The following is an 18718-nucleotide window of genomic DNA, read 5'->3' as shown; positions in this document are numbered from 1 at the left end:
CATTGACCTGAGCTCATACAACTAATTTTGAGTAAAAAAAAAGAATAATGTATGGATTATTTTGACTATAACAAATACTCAGATGAAACATATTATGTTCTTTATCACAGATTTGTGTCAAAGTTTAACAAGGACATTGGTTTTGAAACCATTTCAATTTTTTAAATAGTGGCACAAAATAACATCTGTTGTGTTCCCGGTCAAAACTGACCGGTATGATTTTATTAGTAAAGAAAGGACATAGGCCCAAAACTACACATGAAAACTTTACCATATTACAAAGTTAATGTCTGAACACAAAAAAGAACAAAAGTAACAATAACCGTATTACTAACAATAACAAAAACATTCAAATCTTCACAATCTGTCAATCAATGGTGGTTACATTTTGTGTGTTCTCATGCACATGTTGGACAATCCCTGGTGGTTGTTGCGTGTGCCTTACAAATATATGCACTGCATTTATGGCACATAATGCTTGTTTTGACATCTCTTGGTGCACACAGATTGCACCTCTTCCTTTTGTCTCTTCTGTCTCTGGTGTCCGTAGGTCTTTCTTCTGGCCCTTGTATATCTCACCAATCCAGCAGAGGATGGTGTCGGAGGAAGGTGTTGGCGCCTTTGAATGAGGGGTGCCACCATGGCTTTCCCCAACTCTTCTCGGAATGGTCTCCTTTTGAAGAATTTCCTCTACTTCCAGCCTGGATTCACCTCCATCCACAACACAAAGGCGTTGTAGGCCGACACATCTAGGATGTTGAAGAACACTATGGGCCAATGTGCCGTCATCCTCTTACAAGAGTATATGCCAGTAACCTGCAAAAGTGCAACAATCAGTAAATAAAATAATGACAAGTAATACAAGTAACAATTAATGTCTTGCATAGTGAAAAATTGCATCAAAGTGTTGTTTTAATTTATCACATCTAAAACATATTTACATATTCAAATGAATAGAATTGACACCATATTGTTCACAAATTCAATGAGCATTTCACCAAACAACAACATGTCTTATTTTTATGGTGCAGATAAAACAATCTGGTAATATAAATAAAAAGTACATGAGACTTGAAAGATAAAGAGTAACAAACCTTGTCAAGGTTGTCAGCTCCTCTTTGTTCCTGTTGTAATCCAGGACAGCGTTGGGCTTCTTGTCCTCCCTGGTACTCACAGCGCCATCCCTGTGCAGAGTTGTCATCAGGAGCACATTCTTCTTTATCTTCGGCAGTAGGACACAAGAGTGTGTGTATCGGGGAATGCAAATTTAGAGGAAAAACGATCCTTGTCCTTGGTAGTGAGTAGGCAGGAGGCAACTCAGGCATGTTCCTTCTGACCATCCCCACCATGGTAATTTTTTTGGAGCAGCTCCTAACCAAGAGCATATGAGGTGCATAAATTGTCACATGTTATGTTGTGCCCATTGAGACCTGCAGTCATTTCCAGGACCACCCACTTCCCCTGGTTCCTTTACGGGAACACCGTCAGCAGGTTTCCTGGTGTAAACCTGCATGTTCCAGGCATAACTTGTCCTGTCATCAAATGCTGCCCATATCTTTATTCCATATTTAGACGGTCTGCTTGGCATGTACTGTTTGAATGGGCAGCGACCAGACGCTCATCCACTGTGATGTCTGGACTTGGGTTATAGATGAGTGGCAGGCGCTCCACCCACTTGTGCCAAACCTCTCTGATCGCTGCCAGCTTGTCTTGTTGACAGCGGCCTGGTCTTGTATCACAGTTGTCGAAGTGAATCACCCGTGACAACATGTGAAATGTCTGGAGTAACATAGTGGCATGAAAAATTGCCCGATCAGACTCTGGATCCCATAAACTGGTGGTACATTTGTTTCTGGATATGGACACACCAGACAAAATCAAGAGACCCACGTCTGTCTGGTCTACCTCCTTCCAGTTGTCTTTGTAAACGCGTCTCCCCTCCAAGTTGGTCATGTTTATCACTATAGTTTCGATTGACTGTCAGGAACAGTTCGAGGCAGGATTTTATGTCATCAACCCGGGATATGGCGTATCTCGTTGGCCCTGGGCTCATCCTGATAACATTTCCAGCCGACAGCTGACCTCTCCTCTCAGGTAGGGATGAAGACCAGGACAAATTCCCATTCTTTGACTGGAATGTAACAACAACCTCAGCAGGGCCCTCTTCCTCATCACTGGATTGTTCCACATCGGTTGTCTCTTGGTCTGGATCATATTCTGTGTTGTCTTCAACTTCTAACACTTCCTCCTCTAATGCATCTTCACTGTCAGTTTCCTGGCCTCTCTCCTCCTCACCAGTGTCATGATCAAAGAAATGATCAAGAGCCTCACATACAGTATATCGTTTGGTCATTGCGCTGCCATAGAATGAATTGTGAGCAAGGCCTCAAAATGAAAGTGACGTGTGTGTGTGTGTGTGTGTGTGTGTGTGGGGGGGGTTCGGGGAGAGGAAGTGTGTCCATCTGATGAATGGGCATGTGCCTGAACTCAATTTTAGACACTAATTGTAGTCTCACCCATTCATTTCTATTGACCGGTCATTTTTGACCGGGAACACCACGGGTGTACAAAAGTTGTGTACAAAAGTTAAATAAAACACTAAAAATTTTATGAGAATCATCCAAATGTATTTTGTGTGTCCACATGCTCTGTGTGGACAAAGTCATGGAACCTTATGACAATTAAATGAACTACATTTTGCAGAGAGAAAACTTGTAAATCGGTCCAATTCAACCGGAACACAACAGGAGGGATAAGTACATTTTATCAATTACATTAACTTTTGATACTTAAGTATATTTAAAACCAAATACTTTTAGACTTTTACTCAAGTAGTTTACTGGGTGGCTTTCATTTTTACTTGAGTCATTTCTATAGTGTATCTTTACTTTTACTCAAGTATGACAATTGGGTACTTTATCCACCACTGTAAAGCGGTAAGCTACCACAAAGAGGTATTGTCCCATTTCTTTGTTGAGATTATCAGTGCATTGAAGGTGCATGGAAAACATCAGCTATGGACAATGTGTAAACACACAAAGGTATTCTGAATGTCCTGGAATATGGAGAGTGTGTGTTAGCTGTAAGAGGAGAATAAAGTCCAATGGACACCCAATATTTACAGCATTGACATACATAATTCACTACGAAGGATTTCCCCTCTCTTATTAAATTCATTATAGATGTTGTAGGCTACTGTGAATCTCAGAGGTTTATCTAATAAACAAAGGCAAAAAAAAAATTGACTATTATTTTATGGGCATGAAGAAACACATACTCTCCCAGCATTGCATTTTAAACTCACCCTGAGTGACATGGAAAACAGCTTTATTTATTTCACACAAGGCAAAATATCACACTTTTCATGTCATTAGCAATTTATATACCTCCTGTTATGTAGGTTGTATAAACAGAGAATCCCAACAGGTTTACAAACTAGACCCGTGAAAAATGATACACTGAACAAAAATATAAACGCAACATGTAAAGTGTTGGTCTCATGTTTCATGAGCTGAAATAAAAGACAGCAGAAATTCTCCACATGCACAAACTTAATTCTCTCCATATTTGTGCACAAATTTGTTTAGATCCCCGTTAGTGAGCATTTCTCCTTTGCCAAGATAATCCATCCACGTGACAGGTGTGGCATATCAAGAAGTTGATTACACAGATGCACCTTGTGCTAGGGACAATAAAAGGCCACTCTAAAATGTGCATTTTTGTCACACAACACAATGCCACAGATGTCTCAAGTTTTGAAGGAACGTGCAATTGGCATGCTGACTGCAGAAATGTCCACCAGAGCTGTTACTAGACAATTAAATTTTCATTTCTCTACCATAGTTTTAGAGAATTTGGATGTATGTCCAAGCAGCCTAACAACCGCAGACCACGTGTATGGCGTCATGTGGGCGAGCGGTTTGCTGATGTCAATGTTGTGAAAAGAGTGTCCCATGGTGACGGTGGGGTTATGGTGTGGGCAGGCATTTTATCGATGGCAAATTTGAAAGCACAGGGATACTGTGACGAGATCTTGAGGCCCAATGTCGTGCCATTCATCCGCTGCCATCACCTCATGTTTCAGCATGATAATGCACAGCCCCATGTCACAAGGATCAGTACACAATTCCTGAAAGCTGAAAATATCCCATGGTCTACATACTCACCAGAAATGTCACCATGTTTGGAATGCTCTGGATTGACGTGTACGACAGCATGTTTAATTTCCCACCAATACACAGCAATTTCGCACAGCCATTAAAGAGGAGTGGGACAACATTCCACAGGCCACAATCATCAGCCTGGTCAACTCTATGCGAAGGAGATGTGTTGCGCTGGATTAGGCAAATGTTGGTCACACCAGAAACTGACTGCTTTTCTGATCCACGATCATACCTTTTTTTTAAGGTACCAACAGATACATATCTGTATTCCCAGTCATGTGAAATCCAAATATTAGGGTCTAATGAATTGATTTCAATTGAGTGATTCAAACCATGGGCGTTCAATGTACTGGCTAAACTATCCTCACTGACTAGATAAGGATTACTGAATTGTGTCATTTCTTTCATCTTTCAAATAAGAGGTGAAAAAATGTCTCTATCCGCGATTGACTGTTCGATCTTGAAGGCATTCCTAGTCGATCACCTAAAATGTTGGTAGAAAAGCCAACGATAGACATAAAGGCTTGTGGTCCTGTTTTGTAAAACCTTTTTTGATGCTGGCAGTAGGTGCAGTTGATTCAAAAGCCCTGAGCACCGGGTAGGCAAAGTGTTCCCATTTGTAACCATTTAATTTGCCTGAAAAGACAAACGCTCCTGCGCCCTGGCAGATCTGTGGTTAAATCGAGTGCTCCTAATGCGCTGGTCAATCGAATAGCACAAATTACATTGCCTAGCTACAGCTTCCACAACCCTGGCCACAGCGAAGGTTGATACTAGCCTAGGAGAGATTTCATAACTTTTAAAACTATGGACAGAGAGAGACTGTTAAAGAATACAGCCAAGACCTGCTGTTTATATGAGTGAGTTCATGTCAAAGTTTTATTCAGCAGAACTGTCAAAACTTTTTTTATTCAACACTATTACAAGACATAAAACGCTCTTCTGTCTACTTCCACTCGCGCTGCAATGAATGAGTGGCTGTGTATTGTGTATTGAGTGAATTGTGTATTGAGTGAATTGTGTATTGATTACCATGTGTTTTTATTATTATTAGCAGCTCGTCGTGTCTATTTTAATACAGAGGAATATTTCACTTTCTCTGGTCATAGGAACAACATGAATTTGTGCCAAAGGCAGATGCAGTGAGACTCAAGTTTTGCCATCAGGTCGAAGACTATGTCCCCTCTCTGCCTCACCGGAAGAAAGGAAGGAGAGAGCAGGGACCATGAGAGGCAGACCCTTTGCTGTTCTCTCCCTCCCTCCCTCCCCCCCTCCGCTGAGACTAATGTCGTGTTCAAAACAACAGCGAACTCTGAAAAAAACGTCTTGGAAACATCGTTTTGAACAGTCATCCAACTCGGAAACTCTGGCATCTTTCTAGAGCTCCGAGTTTTCCGATCTGAAGTTCACTGGCGTCATGATTTGACATAGCTTTTTCCGAGACCTAGTTGTCTTGAAAGCACCATGACCATCAGATGCAGGTACCATCAGTCCAGTAAAATAAAAATAAAAGCAAACAATTTACAAATTATTTCAATTTATGCTCAGCTGTCCCTCGCAAGTGCATCGCCAACTGATCCATTTTGTTATCAAAGCTTGAGTTTTGAAATAAAATATGGTTTGAGAAGATCAATGTTGGCAGGCAAGACATATAGCTATGACAATGTATTACAACTGTATTAGGTTAATGTAAAACATTATGTTTAAAAACGATTCAGGCGGGGGAGATCTCAGCTTGCTTTTTGACTGCGAAAGTGACCACTGCTTTAGATGAACCCATTTCTTCACCAGAGTCGTAGGACAAAACATGTGTAGTAGCGTTCTACCTTCCAGCCAGCAGCTACAGGTATGCACAGAGGAGTGGAACAGCTCATTACATTGGGTCATTTATTTGCTTAGTCAATGCCCGAAAGAAAAATGTGTCGTACATGTTGAATATTCTGTAACTAAAGCATTTACACAGCTGGGTTGTCCTCTAGAGCTAGTGAACTAGGACTCCCCGCAGCGGGCGGCTGAGAGCTAAACCAGGCAACTTTCCCAAATGTAACACAGTAGACAACCAAAGTTCAGACGAACACCCATTGCTCTAAACACAAAGATAGAGTAAACCCTAGACTCGCTGTGCCATGCAGAAAACACGACCAGCTCTGCCTGTAAAATTCAGCAGGCCTATGTGCTTGAGAGTGTAAAAGTGAAGGCATCTCTACCTGCCATGGCTAAATGAGGCAAGCTGAAGCTGGGGGGGAAAGAGACGTTAATAAACCCTGTTGATCAGAGAGTAATCTGACAAAGCAAACAGAGAGTAATCCTCCTGAGGTGTGTTTCTGGGAGATAGGAGAGAGCAGAGAGAGCTTAACTTTGCACTGGAGGCTGAGTGTGTAGATGAGTGTGATCCATTTCAAACTCAAACAATGCCAGAAAGTCTCATGGGAGTGATGACAAAAACATTGATATCAGCACTTCCAATATCATGCTAGCATCAACTCCAACTTTTGAGTTTACACTAGCGTACGAAATTCTAAACATCGTGGAATCTCCGAGAAACATATATCCCTATATAAACGGTTTGATTTTTCAGATTAATCAATCTGTTGTTAGATAAAAGATGTGGAGGCCATAAACACCACAGAGAGATTCAGTGGGGTTACGGAGAGATAATGCCCTTGACACAAAGAGTACTACTTGCTGTCTGTTGTTTTCCTGCTAGGCTGTAGCAGTGAAATAAAATGTTAATGGAACATTCTCTTTCTGATTTTCCTTTGGGTATAGCTACGCTTTCTACATTCCATCTCTGTTCTCTGACAACATATTACCAAATATACTGTAGGTTCAGGCGGTCAGCATTGTTTGGTTGTATACCGCAAACAGAATACACCTCTCAGCCCTCAGTGTCAATAGTGCACTTAACTCTATAGTGGAGAGGAGCAGTGTATGCTCTCTGTCTGTATGCCTTCCTCTTAGCCTGCTGTTCAAGAGGAAAGTGCTCTGTTGCTCTGGTTATTAGTGCAGTATGTCATAGAGCAGTGAGGCGTCTAGCACTGATAACCAAGCTAGGAGGAGTGAGTCATCCGTAGCTCTATGTATCCTCTCTCCCCTCACTCACTCACTGTTTAATCTTTAAACACCTCTTGAACTTTAAAAGAGGGGAGGTATTTGTTGGAGGGCTGGCATTCTAATTTTAGACTCCATTATAGTTTGAAAAGTGTCTCCTCCACCAAGGAAGAAATCCCTGTTCTCTGCTTTACATTCCTGTACTTTACTGTATAGTACACATAGTGACATTGTGCCATGGCCAACTTATCTCTATCTTCCAAACGCTATCTCTAAATCAGTACTGTAATCTGTCCAAGAATCATATACCTTCATCTTTACCACTCTTTGTAAGGCAGCACTTTAAGCCTCCCATGTAAGGCTCCATGCATGCCTCTACATTAAACGCCTTACTGTTTAGTGTAACATCATCCCATGAATGACGTTCCATGAGATTGGATGACAGCGTGGGGTGAAACACGATCTGGGGTTTACCTTTCAGTAAGCAACTGGGGGTCAATTGTGTGAGAACAACTGGGCTTGTCTCTGGGATACTATGTCCACATAACACACATGGTACATTCATTCACCCTACGCCAGGAATGGAGAGCAGCTCTCTCTGTGCACTTTGTTTTAGAACAGACCGACTGTATACAAAGCATACTGCATGAGTTACTGTATTCTGTATGTCTACAGTCTGTTGACCAATGTGCTTATATGTCAATGACAAACAAGGTCGCTTCAACTGTAGCTCTTATTTTCATGTTTTGTCAGACACTCACAATCCATCCCACTCCCTGGCCATTCGTTTGATGATGGATTGCAGTGAAGCCTTTAACAGGACATGAATGGAGACATCTAAAGGAGCTTGTTTGGAGAAGGCTCTGGTCCTTTCCTTAATGAGAAAAAGAGGGAGGCATCTCATTCTGCTTGCGTGGCTCTCACCCATCCACTAACGGAATGTCCTGCCCAGAGGGAAGGCTATCTGAACCAGGGGTTACAGGGGTCATTGTCCTATACCTGTTTCACACAAGACCAACAGACCACTGTCTGGAAAAACAGGCCGTCTTGATAGTCCGAGGCGGCACGGCGGACACACAGCATTCCAAAGAGATGGCGTGGGATAAGGAGACAGACAGGGGACTGAACCCAGCACACAAGGAGCCATATGGGGTAGGACCCAACACAAGCATGGCCATATGGAACAAGTGTACGCAGTAAACAGGCCGTGATCTCTGAGCTGGAGGTGATTCGCAGACATCTCACCTGGCGGTATCACATTCCAATATGATGGATTTGTTTGGATAAAAGGGATGATACGTTCTGTGTTTGTGTGAGTGTGTGCGTGTGAGGTGGGGTGGGGGGTTGGAGTACATGGTTACTGCTCTGTGAAGTCTGCTGTTTAGATGTGTGCTGAGCTCAGAGACAGAGACAGAGAAAACACCTGGTCAGGCTGAAATCCCATCACCGTTGAGAACAAGGAATAAAGGAATGGGACTGCTCCCCAGAGTCTCTGTGGTTGGCTAAGACGTCCCACAGCTCCAATGTTCCCCTTCTGCTGCAACACTATTTGTAAAGGTTCACAGACCACACCATTAACCTACAGTATAACACCCCCTCAAATCATGAAATAGACTTTCAATTGAAGCATCTATTTAAAAAGTCAACTAGTATTTTGTATATTTGTCGGTCATATATTGGGATGATTTACATACTGTGTGGCTGTAAATGTGGACATCCTTATGTGCATATTAAAAGGATTTAATCTGTAACCGTATAATCACATGTATAGGATTAGCTTCAATGTGAGTTTCTTGTGTCTACAGTATGTAGTGATTCTAAAGCTTTTCTCTTGTCTCTCAGAATTCTCCTTCATGTGCCTTTGTTTGCACATGCAATGCAGCAAAAGCCTTGGGGTGGTGTGTTTGTTTTACTTTTGCCTGGCTGTAGAGTGCAGGGGTTGGAGGTCTAAGTGTATGCATGGCTGTGTATGCCCCATGTTTGCTGTTAGTCAATTAGAGCTATAATTAAAGGCAAGGGCATCCTGGGAAATAAAGGCAGCTGCAGCAGAAATGTCAGTGTTTCCCCTAGGATTATTTTCAGCAGTGGTGGCAAGGGTAGCGGGGTGGGGTGCGGCTCCCCTCCTCATCTCCTTTTCCTTTTCCATGCAATCATGCCATGGCCAGCCCATCCCAGGGCACACCTTCTCACTTAATCCTCTCTAACTCCCTGTATCTACCATTACATTTGAATGAAGGATTACTAAAGCGCCATTCGTTAATCTTCTTGCTTTAGATGTGCAACAGCAGAGCTAGCATCAGGCAGCTCAGCCCACACTACTGATAGAGACCTCACCACATCTCACCACATCCAAGAGGAGAGAAACACATTGATGTTTCTCCACAACCTGACCTAGAATACTCTTCATCTGACCTGAGCCTGTTGTTATATTTTCATATGTAGGGGATAGCAGAAAGAGAGAGCAACCAAGCCAGAAATAAACTGGTATGAGGACCATACATAATGTTTGCTATGAGGGTCCATTAATTAATATTAATATTGATTCTTGATTCTTTCTAATTTTGCATTAATGAATGCTTTCGAATCTGTGAGCTGCGCAAATGTAGCATTCCATCCCGTTCCCCCATGGTCTCTCTCAGGTAACAGTCTGTGAGCTGTCAGGCTGTCTCATGTTTCACACTGGGCTTTTCTTTGCATGTCAGTAGGAAAGACCATGCAGTCTCCTGTTCCTCACATTCTACACCCTCAACTGTCATGGATGTCAAGCAGAGGTATTTGATGTGGTGTGCTGAATGCTTCCTTTTATATCTGTGCAGCGGGACATTGCCTGTGTAAACTACGCTGGTGACTTTACAGCATTCCCCTTCCTCAAACGGACTAGTTAAAGAACTACTGTACGGTTACTTAGTGCTGTTCGAAACTTTTACTGTAAATGTGACTTTTGCGTCTCTGTCTGAACATTCATTGCTCCATAATATGAGACACACTCCCACAGTCAAGACCCTTAAAGCCACAATGGCATGGGGTTAGATGATCAGATTACAAGAAAAAACACACATGGGCATTGTTAGGGAGTTTGCATTTCCACCCCTGAACATGGCTCTCATTGTACTCTTCTAGAGAGAGAGTGCTTTTATTTCAACTGGTACGGCAAGGATGAACAGGACCCCATGTGTGTGTCTCTGTGGTCCACCATATCCTCAGGCTCGAAGGGTAATCAGATCTCTACTTTCAGGGCCCTTTCTGTTCAGAGACCCTGATTTGCCCCTGGCACTATGAGAAGTAACTTCATCTGGTTAGTAACACGATCACAGAGAAAAGCCCTGCAATTTAAATTGAAACAGCGCTGTCTATTGTCAATATTTTGACAGATTTCATGTCAAAGTGTAATTATTTGCGAAGGGCCGTGCCAAGGATTTAATTGATACATGTGTAATTACGTCTTGTTGCCAATGTGTTGGAAAAAGCATCACTTGCCTCATTAATAATATTGGCGCAAGACTGCTCTTTCATCTTCATTGTTATATTATTTTCTGTCTGTGGTTCCATAATCCTCTCTGAAAGAGGATACTGAAGACTCCCTGAGAGGGCATCTTTCACAAATCAATTCATTACCCAAACATGAGCGGGCAAAGGCGCATCTTTCATAAATCAATTCATTACCCAACCACTGGCAGTTAAAAGGCACTTACCACAGTCTCACACGGCGATATCAACTTTCAATGTGGAGAAAGATAAATCCACAAATACCAAACGATGACAGGCCTCGATCAAAAATCAAATAAAAAAGGCTTCCCATACAATAGGCCAACCGCAAGCAATAATACATTTCATCTTTAATGATTTAATTTTCTTATTTTGTATCACACACATTTCACCTTTTTTGCACTGAGTCTTATAACTATTGTGTGCCTATAAAATCCATCTCTATGCCAGTGTTTTGCTGCATGCCACAGCTCCACTCTAAGATAATGCATCCTGCTCATAAAGTTTTAATAGTCCACTGAGTGTGTCTATGTTATCGCTGAAGACCTAGCCACACTGAGAAAAACTGAAAAAAACATCTGCTTGTACACACTGGGTAGCGGTGTGTATGTTTGAGCCTTGGCCTTGCTGACACGAAACCACTCTCAGTACAGCAGAAGTTCTGATGATTTAAAAAAAATGTAACCTTTATTTAACTAGGAAAGTCCGTTAACAACAAATTCTTATTTACAATGACAGCCTACTCTGGCCAAATCTGACGACGTTGGGCCAATTGTGCGCTGCCCTATGGGACTCTCAATCACAAACAGATGTAATTTTCTTCAGAGCAGAGGACCTTGGATGGCTAGCCTCTATAATTTGGAGAAATAAACAGGAGGGTGATAAGGAACTGGAAGGTAAAACGCTACACCCCAACATGTGCCGAAGATGAAACACTGACACTGCCCAGCCCTCTAGAAGTGATTGATTGAAAAACGTTCATTTCAATTGAATGGCCATCAATTGAATTGTATAATCCAGTTTCACACAAAATCACTGTGATTGAGGATGCCCATGGGACGTTTCAATCCGACAGTGCAGTGAATTACATGTAGGTCACAAAACAACCAGATTTGTTTAATTATGCAGGGGTTTCAAATTATAGCAGATATCCTCCATGCTCCTCTTATTGGTGTATATCCCTTAAGGAGGGCCTGTGCTTGTCCTCATTAGCAGTCATTGAGCGGAGGTACTGTTTTGAGGAGCAAGGCGAAGAGCAACAGCGCCCATCACTGTCCCTCCTCTCTGCAGAACCAGAGGCAGAGCTGCTGGGGGCTGTGGGGTAATTACAGGCAGGCTTATGACAGAGGCAGCAGTACACAGGCAGCTGGAACACAGGTAGGCGGTTTATTGTGCCTGCCGGCTGGCTGCCTGGCTATGTCAGTGTGGGCCTTGTCTGCAGACTGCAAGCTGCAGGCTGCAACTCCCCTGTTTTGCTGTCAGCCATCAGGCTCTCTGACCACGTCCAGCCAATATCACCTGCCGCACAACAAAAGGGAGTAGCAGCACAGGTGAGGCTGAGCACACTGATGTTCTGAAATGGTAAATCGATCTGGACCACGAGGGATTCCAGTCGAAGATAAGAATGATGGGTGGTAGGCGTTTGGTGCAAATCTTCTCTGTACATTTTGGTGTACCCAGTAGGTGTGTGTGGTAGCTAACTGACTCAACACTGCAATGCACCTACAACAATAGATCTGATGCTCCTACTCAGCTTTGATCTTATTTTGGCTGTTTGTGTTTTCATTAGAAAAGCATTTATGGGCTTAAAATCAAATCAACTTCAGCCTTCACTGTGAGAAACTGAAATATTAACCTCTTTACAGCCTTTTCCACCAGAGCTGGAATACGGAATGAGAAGAGCTATGACAAAATGATCAAATGTAACATATTCACACATCCTACACGCATTAGCATTACAGCTTCCCTTGAGGTAAAGTCATGCATTTAATAGAATTCTCCCAGTCAGGGAAATTGTTTCCTTTCTATGTGGATTTGAATGGAAGTGTAAGATTACATCCATCACACCGTGTAGAGTATTAAAAGTAATAAATAACTCCAGGCTATGACAGACCTATGTGACTGGAGTCCAAACACCTCTGACAGTCCTCTTCCTTTAGAGTGCTTTAGAAATGAACCAGGCATGTTCTATGTTCGCCCACTTCAACAAAATAAAGACATATTCTGCCATATATACTGTATAACCTGAAGCACATCTGTTACATATGTGAAGTAACATTCACCAGTTAATTATTGGAAAAGCTTAGGAGTGATCATTCATGTGAAAATGAGACCGTAGAGCCAACGTGTACTATCCACTGTGATGTGTGATCATCCCATCCTCCTGTTTACTTATTCAATACATGGGCGTATTTTACAAGCGTAGACTGTCTGTTCATAGGGCATAACCTGATCCCTAGAGCAGCGTGAAGTGCAGTATGCAGACAGGGACATTATTAAGTACTGTGTGTATGCTCTGCTATCTGGATTACTCTGTTATGAATATACAGCTGACTGGCTCTGTAAGGTTACGGTGTCCTCTGGATAACAGAGTTGAAGAGAGAGGGATGAGAGTGGCCCTTACCTCTACACACAGTCCCGTTCTCCACAGCCTCGTGGCCAGCCTTGCACATGCAGCGCCCGATGGGCACCATCCACTCCCCATCCCCGTTGCAGTACAGTTTGATGGGCACGTCCACCTCCTCCCCGTTGGAGATACACACACCCCGTGCTGCCACCAGAGAGGTGCTCTCTGCCCCAGACAGGGTCTCCTGAAACACAGCTCCATTCTGGATGACGCGGGGACACTTCCTGTAGAAGACACGCACGGCGATGAGGGACATGCAGCCGCCGTAGTCCTGGAAGGCCAGGTAGAATCCATGTTTGGACACGGGGCCGAAGCTCCGCACCTCTGTGTTGATCTTCATCACCCGTCCGCCAAGGTCGACCTGGGAGAAGCTCTCATCGGCCGCGATGGTGTCCACCTTGATCCAGGGGTTCTCCATCCATGGCGGGGACACCTTGTTGGCCGTGTCCGAGTCTGACTCATAGTAGTACAGGTTAAAAGTCTCTTTACAGGAGCCGGGCACATTGGGGATGGAGCTGCAGTCTCGCACGGAGAACTTCATCTCCACGTGGATCCGCTGTGCACCCCGGCGCCGGATGTACTTGGTGCGGACCCAGTTGTTCTGGTTGTTGTCGAACACGTTGCACACCTGGTAGGTGCGGATGGTGTTCATGTTCTCATCGTATCCACTTACCTCCTCCCACTGTGGAAGAAGGACACAGAGGTAAAGGGTTATTCTGTCCTTGTGTTGACCGTATATATTTTGGTTTAGTAACATGTTAATACCTCCAATTCTTTACCGATACAGTACCTCACATAACCCAAGGGCAATTGTGTACTCAGCATCATGGCTACACTACCACCTAACCATACTCCACAGATAAAGACAGGGCCATTCCCAGTGGCAGTGCTCCCAGTCAGGGCTGAAATTAAACAGCAGGAGTTTGGGAGGGTATAATATGGGCAGGGTATAATTTGCTCTCTGGCATTGTAATGCTCGCACAGAGTTAGGGGGGTTGGCATCTGTCTGTGCCCACTAGAGACCCCACTTGGCTCCCTGTGAACCTGGCCTGTTTTTTCCCCTCTGCTCTGCTCTGAGACAGGACCATGCATTATTTATCTAGTAAAGGAGAACAGGTGTTAAAGTCTACTCTTCATACAGCCAGCAATGCTTTGTAGTGTAGCCTCCTCTCTGGATCCTCTCTGTCCTCTGGCCAAATAGAAAAAAAGAAACTATTTGCATAACATCGATGTCGGAAGCTCTTCAAGGGTAACAAATACTGGGAAAACAATCCCCTGGTCTAAAATAAATGAGGAAAAAACATTTTCTCCAGGGCATTGGTGATGCACCCAATTTTCCTGTTTTTGAGTTACAACATGTTATTGAATACTAGAATGGGCAAATCTCTGAATTAGTCCAGCACCAACACATCTGTTACTGTGAATGAAACAGGTCAGTCATTGTAATGAAACACATGCATGACATGAACATAACCCTAATCTGAGTCACACAATAAAACAGAACTGAGGTAATCACATTACACAGGTAATTATCTGCAAAGGGAGAGAAGATTTCAGTTTCTGTGTTTGGGATACTTTTCATTTCAGCACACACACACACAAACAACAACACACACACACACACACCTAGACAACATAAACTCAGCAAAAAAAGAAACGTCCCTTTTTCAGGACCCTGTCTTTCAAAGATAATTTGTAAAAATCAAAATAACTTCACAGATCTTCATTGTAAAGGGTTTAAACACTGTTTCCCATGCTTGTTCAATGAACCATAAACAATTCATGAACATGCCCCTATGGAACGGTCGTTAAGACACTAACAGCTTACAGATGGTAGGCAATTAAGTCACAGTTATGAAAACTTAGGACACTAAAGAGGCCTTTCTACTGACTCTGAAAAACACAAAAATAAATATGCCCAGGGTTCCTGCTCATCTGCGTGAACGTGCCTTAAGCATGCTGCAAGGAAGCATGAGGACTGCAGATGTGGCCAGGGCAATAAACTGCAATATTCATACTGTGAGACAGGGAGACAGGACGGACAGGTGATCGTCCTCGCAGTGGCAGACCACGTCTAACAACACCCGCACAGGATCCGTAAATCCGAACATCACAACTGCGGGACAGTTACTGGATGGAAACAACAACTGCCCGAGTTACACCAGGAATGCAAAATCCCTTCATCAGTGCTCAGACTGTCCGCAATAGGCTGAGAGAGGCTGGACTGAGGTCTTGTAGGCCTGTTGTAAGGCAGGTCCTCATCAGACATCACCGGCAACAACGTCGCCTATTGGCATAAATCCACCGTCGCTGGACCAGACAGGACTGGCAAAAAGTACTCTTCACTGATGAGTCCCGGTTTTGTCTCAGCAGGGGTGATGGTCGGATTTGCGTTTATCGTCGAAGGAATGAGCATTACACCGAGGCCTGTACTCTGGAGCGGGATCGATTTGGAGGTGGAGGGTCCGTCATGGTCTGGGGCGGTGTGTCACAGCTTCATCGGACTGAGCTTGTTGTCATTGCAGGCAATCTCAACGTTGTGCATTACAGGGAAGACATCCTCCCCCCCATGTGGTACCCTTCCTGCAGGCTCATCCTGACATGACCCTCCGGCATGACAATGCCACCAGCCATAGCACTCGTTCTGTGCGTGATTTCCTGCAAGACAGGAATGTCAGTGTTCTGCCATGGCCAGCGAAGAGCCCGGATCTCAATCCCATTAAGCATGTCTGAGACCTGTTGGATCGGAGGGTGAGGGCTTGGGCCATTCCCCCCAGAAATGTTCGGGAACTTGCAGGTGCCTTGGTGGAAAAGTGGGGTAACATCTCACAGCAAGAACTGGCAAATCTGGTGCAGTCCATGAAAAGGAGATGAACTGCAGTACTTAATGCAGCTGGTGGCCACACCAGAGACTGACTGTTACTTTTGATTTTGACCCCCCCCCCCCCCCCCCCCGTTCAGGGACACATTATTCCATTTATGTTAGACACGTGTCTGTGGAACTTGTTCAGTTTATGTCTCAGTTGTTGAATCTTGTTATGTTCATATACATATTTACACATATTTACACACTGAAATTTAATTCACTTGACAGTGAGAGGACATTTATTTTTTTGCTGAGTTTATTTTACTAGTAGTGCGTCTATATGCAACATCTGCTGTTACTCCAAGGACTCCAACCACCGTGACCTTGACCTCAACAGTTCATCTGAGGAAAGCCTTTTCTTAACCCAATGTCTTTTCACACCAGTCAGCCGCACCCGTGCTGCCTCAACCCTAACTCTCACACCCCCTCTTCACTCTCCACTTCACAGCTGATATAATTTCACAAATTAGTGCCCACTTAACAAGGATTTTGACAGAGGTTTGACGGGTAAGGAGGAGACAGTCAGCCCTCATGTTTAAGACCCACGTTCTATCAAACACTCAGACTAATTAGAGCTTTTCTGCTTTATTCCCGTGTCCCAATTATTCTCTACAGACAGACATCATGCCAAATATGTACAGTTCATTAATAACAGTTGTTAGATGTTAGTAACTGGAGGGATTTGAAGGAGACAAGTATGATTAAAACTTGTAAGATTGGCACTAAACTCAAAACAATTAAGATTGTGTTTGTAGACAATGATTAAAGAGTCCTTGGATGGGATTCAACCAGATGGTAGCTATATGTCTTCATTTTGAGGACACACATCTACAAATCCTTTATAATTCACAGAATGCAATAGATATGGTCCATTAATGTGCAATTAAAGCAACACATGAATAAGTGTTAGAATGTTAATATTAACAAGTGTATGAATGTTATTGTTGATTGATGGGGTAGAGATCTCCTGGGGTAAATCTGTTGGTTGGCCCATTTCTCCACCCATCCAAATGGACACAGCCATCCAGGGTCACGGGCAGCCATTGACCTTTCCACCTCCCTTCATAGATTGACGCTCTTTTCAGACAGAGGTCGTGGACCGATTAAACAGGAAAAGACAGAGTGTGACGTCCTCTTGTTCTTAGTCTCAAGCATCAGCCCATCAAACTTAAATAAAGTGAACTGGGGTTGAGAGTGGGGGGGTAGCCACTAATGAGAGATAGACTAGAAGAAGGGAGAAAGGGGAAGGGAGGTGGGGTATAGCCAGGCTAAAAAGAGGCCACCAAACAAATGTGTTTTGATGGAGGGCCCCTGTAAGTCCTGTCACAGCTTTGCTGCCCTGCTTTCATATGAGCCAGTGGAGGGAAGCAAATGGGACATAACAAGATGCCAGCGATCAAGCGCTGAGTGTGAAATAAGAAGAAATGTCTTCATTTTCACAGCTTTTCCCCCAGTACAAGAGTGGGAATGCGGCTGCAGGGCAGTCAGGTGTTAGGTAAGGTGGTGGAGTTGGTGGTGGAAGCTGAGAATTACAACACTAACTCTCTCTCCTTTGAGATCGTTTTTTTCCACTCCAGGACACATGTGAGTCCAGATCTATTGAGTGGGGTATCCATCATGACCACCATGTAGAGTATCTTGATTAGATGTAGGCTATGTAGCAGGATGCTATAAAGCAGAAGATACTGTACAGGGATGATACCAGTATTGCGATACTCGTTAGTTCGTTACTATCATGGCAAAGAAACAAAACACGAAGGTCGATTGAACTTCTTTAGGAAAACAGCCTAATGTTGGAAACAAACTTCATTATGTTGTCATCCAGAGTCACACTGATTTATTTTCAAAGCCGTAGCACACAATATTTTTTATATAAAGCATGTTTTGAAAAGACCAAAGAGTCATGTTTTAATTTTGCCATGGAAAATAATTTTGCGATATTGGTATCGTCCCAGCCCTACTGTACAATGTGTTCAACAATGAAATACATTCTTGGGGGCCCTAAGCAAAATCGTGTTCGACCATGATTACTATAAGTTCAGATAGCTGGCCGATTATAAAAAATGCCAGCTGAAATGGTCTAATTTAGTGACTGCCAGTGACTGACATAACAAGAAAAAACTGCCGATGCACAAACAAATGTCCAAATTGCACATTGTATATTTTAGCATGCTAACCCTCAACAGTAAAATATTTGTTTATTTATTTTTGGGAAACTGATCCTGGGCCTACAAAAGACGGGCCGTGGCTGATCTATGGACATAAAGAGCTCACACAGACTGAGACAGAACAAGTGAGTGCTTGCAATCAACAACATGCCAGAGGAGTTGCTCTCTTCAAGGTTCTGTGTTCACATAAAGGAGGTCCTTCTAATGGGGTGTCATCGGCTCAGAGGTTGGCACCCAAACATAAAGAGGACCATCATGAGTGGGGCGCCAAAGTGTCCAGGGTCGCAGCTATGTCTTTGAGGGTCGTACCCAAATATAAAGACAGCCATCAGGGCGCTAGTGGTGCAGAGCACTGTGC

The 18718-nt window shown here is 43.5% G+C and overlaps 1 protein-coding gene and 1 pseudogene across 16 annotated transcripts in view; both read right to left on the bottom strand.

Moving 5' to 3' along the window:
- Positions 1-18718, bottom strand: part of LOC110528000 (ephrin type-B receptor 2) — a 161146-nt gene that overhangs the window by 66977 nt on the left and 75451 nt on the right. For all 16 annotated transcript variants that reach the window (XM_036983538.2, XM_036983543.2, XM_090241208.1 and 13 more), the window contains exon 3: positions 13324-14008. In XM_036983538.2, coding sequence (XP_036839433.1) covers positions 13324-14008 — 685 coding nt within the window. The remainder of the gene's footprint in view (positions 1-13323; positions 14009-18718) is intronic.
- On the bottom strand, positions 1539-2869 carry LOC149982575 (uncharacterized; annotated as a pseudogene).

This window comes from Oncorhynchus mykiss, chromosome 7, assembly GCF_057628025.1.
Source record: "Oncorhynchus mykiss isolate SJ-2025 chromosome 7, ASM5762802v1, whole genome shotgun sequence".
Taxonomy (NCBI): Eukaryota; Metazoa; Chordata; class Actinopteri; order Salmoniformes; family Salmonidae; genus Oncorhynchus; species Oncorhynchus mykiss.
This window is presented reverse-complemented; position numbering and strand designations above follow the sequence as displayed.